The sequence below is a fragment of the Malania oleifera genome, chromosome 2 (assembly GCF_029873635.1).
Source record: "Malania oleifera isolate guangnan ecotype guangnan chromosome 2, ASM2987363v1, whole genome shotgun sequence".
NCBI lineage: Eukaryota > Viridiplantae > Streptophyta > Magnoliopsida > Santalales > Ximeniaceae > Malania > Malania oleifera.
In genome coordinates, this window is record NC_080418.1 from 5,154,852 (window position 1) to 5,161,326 (window position 6,475).

General features: G+C 37.8%; 1 protein-coding gene across 1 annotated transcript; it reads right to left on the reverse strand.

Annotated features, from left to right (window-relative positions):
- Window positions 1-3,884: 3,884 nt before the first annotated feature.
- LOC131147976 (mitogen-activated protein kinase kinase kinase 18-like) lies at window positions 3,885-5,751 on the reverse strand. Its single transcript, XM_058097679.1, has one exon. It carries the CDS (start codon window positions 5,354-5,356, stop codon window positions 3,896-3,898), a length of 1,461 nt encoding a protein of 486 aa, XP_057953662.1. The 5' UTR covers window positions 5,357-5,751; the 3' UTR covers window positions 3,885-3,895.
- Window positions 5,752-6,475: the final 724 nt, after the last annotated feature.

Consider the following 6,475-nt stretch of genomic DNA (forward strand, 5'->3'; position numbering starts at 1 on the left):
AAAACCCGTATTTAGGAAATTCAAGAGGGAAACTATAATAGATTTATCATAGATTGTTTGTTGATAATTTTTTTAAAAAAACATCAAACAACCAAAGGTGGTGTTGTAGAAACCTTCAGTGAATGAGGGGGGAAGGTAGTTATGTGGTATTTGGGTGGGGGAAATTGTATTTATAAATTAGAGTAGCCTAAACGTTCACGCCATAGGGGTTCCGAAGAGGCAATTCCAGTCGAGAGGTTAACGGTCATTTGGGGGAAAAAAGTGAACTGACAACCTGAAGTTTAATTAACACTAGTAGGGACTTTAACGGGTTATGGGTTTTTGTTGCCGAGGAGAAGGTGAAGAGGTAAAACCGTTTTACATTATTGAGTTTGGGATGCAAGAAGTATTTTTTTTTTTTTTTTAATATGCACAACACTTGGGGGTAAAAGGGATATTTTCATTTTTGTCACATTGGTGATTGCCAAAAATTCCCCTTAGTACTTATAGGAATATTTTAATATATATTAGAGACCAGGCAAGTTCGTGGGTAGCTTCTTAACCCTGTGAATAGAGAATCTTGGGGAAACATCATATCTTTAAACTCATTAAGCAAGGGTCTTCCAATTTGACGTCGTTTGTTAACAAAGCAAGCAAACAAAATATGCATGTTTGAAGTTGGTACACTAACCAACAACATTAAAACATAATTTGTTCTTCATTTCTTTATTTTTGTTGGCCAGCAAACAACAAGAGAACATCGAATATAGATTCATTGATTCTTTGATTTTTTTTCTTATAATTTTTTCCCAAACATGCATCTAAATTATTGAAGAACATAAATATGAGACATGGGAAGCAATTAAGTTTATATTCTGAAAACTTGTATGCCATTTTTTATGCCAATTTATAAATAATTGTTAGAATTTGTAATTCATTAATTAATCATGAAAGGCAATGATGTATGCATCACTTGAACCTACGCACATAAATAGGAAAATTGATTTAGGTTCTCTTCGATATCGTTACTATTTTTTATTTCTATTTATGCACTGTAAAGAAACGGATTATAAAAATACATTTATATATATTTTTAGTTTTTTGTTTATGTTGTTTGTAAAAAAAAGTTAAAATCAAATTTTATGATTTTTAATTTTTTTGACACCCTGTTGTCATAAATTTTAATATGTAGACATAGTTGTCATGTCGAAAAGTAATCATTAAAAGTATAACAATTAAATAAAATAATTATAATAATTTAATTTTTATTATAGTTTTTTTTTAATGTGTATTATTTTACAATTTTATTATTTTTATCATATTTTTTACAATATTATTTTATTTAAAATGAAAATGAGTATTTTTAACTAATATGATCAAAACACGGTTGTATAGAACACCTTATAATTAATAATAAGTTCTAAATTTTATATGCAGAAATCGTTCTTCTTAATGTAGTGTTTGGTTGGCAGGATATAAGATACTTTTTTGACATTTAGATTATAAGATTTTGAGAATCAATTTCATTGTTTGATTGAAAGACATATTATTAATAGAGATTGATGGAAATGTATACTTTTCCGTGTTTGGTTTATTCTTAAAAGATATTACTGAATATATATATTTCAAAATATGGTCATCATATTAAGTTGATTGAGAATACTAATCTTTCTCAATGTAAGAAATACTTTTACATATTATTTTATTAGTAAAATTTTTTACAAATAAAATAAAACACAAAAAAATTGTCAATTAATTATAAACACTTTAGCAAAAATAATAATTATAATAACAGAAATATGATGAGAGAGAAGTTATGAAGAGGCATTGAAGGAGAGACATTAAAAATGAAATATGTCATATAAACATTAGGGGCGTATAAAAATTATCGAAAAAATTGGAAATCAAATTGAAACTGAACCGAAATCACAAGCTGTTCAGTGATTTCATTCTCAGAAAATGTAAATTTCCGGTTTCCAAAATATAACTAAATCGAAAAATCAAAAAAACCGATTTAAATTTAAATTATATATATTAATATAATTACTTAATTAGTATGTTAATACATGATTTGTAACGCCCCAACTTGGGTCTACCAAGGAGTACTGTGTTTCTCCTCCTCCACTTGGACCAGACAACAAGGGACGGGCCTTATCAGACTAATGAGTGACCCCACAAACTAACACGTGTCATTTTCAGTGTATTTTGTCCTCACTCACACACTTCCTGAGAAAACTTCTCAAGTGGTCACCCATTCTAAGATTGCTCAAAGTCAAGCACACTTAACTATGAAGTTCTTATGGGAAAACTCCCAAAAAGAAATGTGCACCTTGTTGATATAGCTAGTAATATTTAATCCTTTTAAATCTTTCATCCATGGGGTATCACATTCTCCCTCACTTATAAAACGCAACGTCCTCGTTGCGAATCCACATTTCCAAACCTAGGCGATGTGAATCTCATCATACTTCCGGCTGAGTGTTGTCTCTGATACCATTTGTAACGCCGAAACCTAGGTCTACCAGGAAGTACTGCGTCTCTCCTCCTCCATCTAAACCAGACAACAGGGGGTGGGTCTTATCAGACTAATGACTGACCCCACAAACCAACACGTGTTCTTTTCAGTGTGTTTTGTCCTCACTCACACACTTCTTGAGAAAACTTTCCAGGTGGTCACCCATCCCAAGATTGCTCAAAGTCAAGCACGCTTAACTATGGAGTTCTTATGGGAAAACTCCCGAAAAGAAAGGTGTACCTTGTTGATATGGGTAGTAACATCTAATTCTTTTAAATATTTCATCCATGGGGTATCACATGATTGACCCATTTAATATTTAGAAATCAAAATGCCCAATAAATTCTCAACAACCCTTATGAAAAGCAATTGTTAAATATTTAGAAAATCGGCTAAAAAAAAAAAATTGTAACCGAACCGCCAAATGTTTAGTTTTCTAGGGGATAGTAAATTCAGTTCGATTTTAGTGTCGGTTTGGGAATATTAAAAATTGTAAGGTTCAGTTCAATTTTTTATTTGGCCCATAACCGAACCGTAATAAATCAATTACACCCCCAATAAACACTCGAAGGTTGGGATGAGATTACAATTTTCTTTTGTCACTTTATACTTTTTATCTAGAAATTCCCTCCAACCTACAACGCCGCGTATTTAAATGTGAAATAAATTTGAAAATCCTTTTTTTTTTTTTTCAATGATCTCTTACTTGTGCTGGTCTGGACTCTGGACCCTTTAGACCATTACCTTCTTGTCAAATTTGGGTGAACTGACCAAATTCGTTATAAACATCACCAAGTAATTCAGACATGACCAGTGAAAAGTCAGGGCTTCTTTCAATATTTTGTCGGTTTTCTCAACTGAATCATGCCCTGACGGGCTCAAAAAGTAAAATAAATTAATAAGAATTTTTAATAATCATCCGTAGAATTTGTAAATGATCCAACCAGAAAATATATTCAAATATTTTTCATACAAAGATCACAACCAAGTAGGTGAAAGGATTTGACACCAAAGCTTATCAAAAGAGGGGATGAATGATAAATAAATAAATTAATTGATTGAACATCTCCAACGCATAAGTAAACAAATCAATAAAATAAACATTGAAACAAGGGAGGGTGGGTAGATTGGTCACATGCATGCATGGGTTCAAGTCAAAATTCATGAATCAATGATGACAAATAAAAGGAAAATACAAAGATTGTTCCTCGAAATTTCTAATTTTGTTGTTTTTTGGGAAGCCCATCACGCAACTGCTGACTTACTCTGCATTACAAAGTTTCCTTTTCAACCCAAAAATCAATTTGGTAAGGTAAAAAGTTTATTACCACTGTTAATCTATCTTTACCATTCAATGTCAAATTGCATATGGACTAAACTTAACTCATAATTTGCATAATCTTATCTTGGTGTATTTATTGTTTCCAGGTAAATTTTGTCACATTCGTAAGTACGAGTAGACAATACTGGAGAATACAGAATGTACAGCGAAAAATGAAAAAATAATAAATTAAATGCGAACACATTGTGATCAATTAAAAATAAAAACAGTATACTTCGGTCGTTAAAACCCATTCCCGGTCCCTCCGCCGACGAACCGGCAGGAAGCCACCCAAACCGGCAGCTGAAACCAGCTTCGAACCAACCGAACCCATGGTCGCGCCCAGAATTATAATATTCCAATCTGGTCCCTTCCCTAATCGCCTCCGAATTCGAATATTCCGGAGTTGTTCCGCCCGTTTCCTCTACTGTCCCAATCAAATTCCGATATTCCGAAATTGTCTCCTCTGTTTCGTCTCCCCCGCCCATGCCTTTGGCTCTATCGTCGGCGAAATACCTCACCGCCTCCCAACCTTCCGCTGCCCAATTGGGCCCTCTACTCGAAGCTAGTTCTCGAATTCTATCACTCGCAGGGGCTCCATGTTTCTCACAATTAGATTGTGAATCCCAATTCCGACTCGAACACGCTTCTTCGTCATCATCCTCGGAGAAATCCGAGCTGAACCAGTCGAGCACGCAGCGCGGGGACGAATCGTCGATTGAATTGGCTGCCGGAGGCGTCAAAAACGGATGCTGCAGCAGCCGATCGCAGCTCCACCTCTGCCTCGGGTCTTTCAGGAGGCACTTCTCCACAAAATCGCGGCCTAACTCCGACAATCGGCTCGGGAACACTGGCAAATCGTCGGAAAAGCCGATTCGACGGAGAGTATCGGCGCCGCGATCCTCCCACGCCGGCGCGCCGGATACCATCTCGATGACGGTGCAGCCGAGGGACCAGACGTCGGACTCCGGCCCCTGAAACTCGCCCCTGATGACTTCTGGCGCCATCCAGAGCGGGCTTCCGCGCGGCACGATCTTATCTCCCCGATCACCTCCGATTTCCACCGCCGATCCGAAGTCGGCGAGCTTCGCGACACCGGCGGCAGCTCCGACCAGAATATTCCTCCCCTTGACGTCGCAATGCACGACGCCTTCGGAATGAAGGTACCTCAGCGCAGAGACGACGCACGACGTGTAGGACCGCACCAGGCGCTCGTCCACGTCATCCAATTTTCCGGCTGCCAGGTCAGCGACGGTGCCACCTGGCAAGTACTCCAGGTGGAGGTTCCGAAACGACACCGTCGGCGACTCCCGCGTGACGTCGTCGCCGAGGTACTCCACCACGTAGGGAGACTTCACCGACCGGAGAATTCGAATCTCGTTTTCCAGAGCCGAGAGGGCGGCGGAGGACCTTCGGTCGACAGACTTCACGGCGAAAACTCGACCGTCCGACTTGTCGACGGCGAGACTAACTGTTCCGAAGGAGCCCCTGCCTATGCACTTCCCTCTCGTCCACGCGGGTCTTTCCTTTTTCATTTCCATTTCCGTTTACAAATTCCTTTCCGGAAACTCCAATTTTCTCGTTTTGGAATTGGGATGACTAGAGGGAGGGTATTTATAGTTTATAGTTTAGACGGGGTGTTTGGGTGGGTTTATCCTTATCCATGGTGATTACGGGGATGCGATCTGAGCCGTTGAACTAATGGAATAACGGGAAATGGGAAATGGGAAATGCGTGGGAATTTCATTTCTGGGAATTTAACATGTGACGGTAAAGGTGGTGTGGCCGTGGACGACTGGTGATGCTTCTGGGAAATTGGAAGGCGGTCGGGAGGATTGTGGGGCAATGATTGTCTGCTACGCGAAGCGTTGATGTAGATGTGATGCGGGATTTGTGTCCCTCGATCTGTTGACTTAAATGGTTAAAATAAAAATCATGCTTTTTGCGTTGGGAGCATAGGGTCCATCAGGTCTGGTCGGGTGGCTATTTAAAATGAGATTATGTATTTGAAAGTTCGGAATTTAGGTATGCATTTGGAACATGAAAGTATAGTTTATTGTGAGTTTAGACTTGACTTTAATATTTGTCATTATTTATTTTATTAAAACGTTGTGTGTTTAATTCAATAACGTGAATCTAGAAGTATAAAAGTTTTTTGTTTTCTCTTTTGGGAAAAATGGAAGGCTAAAAAAAATGCACAATAGAAAAAATCATACCTTCAATTGAATTCAACAAAATTAAAGATAACTTATTAAAAAAATCTTAAAGACACATAAATTTATAACTTAAGTAATAATAAAATTACATATTTTGACATTCATTAGATCAGATTGTATAAATCAAGTTTTGTAATATTTAAATAAAATCATATCTTGTGGGCTCGTATCATTACGGATCCTTTTGGAACCAATTTGGCAAAGGCACACACAAATTCTTGAACTAAAATTAGCTTGATTTAACTCCCTAGAGGTTGCTCAAGTGACAGAGGCGGCGTGCTCTCTTTTAACAGGTCCCGAGTTCGAGTGCTATGAAAGGATGCGACTCATGTTGCTGAAGGCATGGTGGACTTCGTCTGTGTTGGACGGCTGCTGCCCGAATCAAGCGAGATCAAACCTTGATTTACTAGCGAAGAGGAGTGAGGGAAGGATCGACTTGAGAAT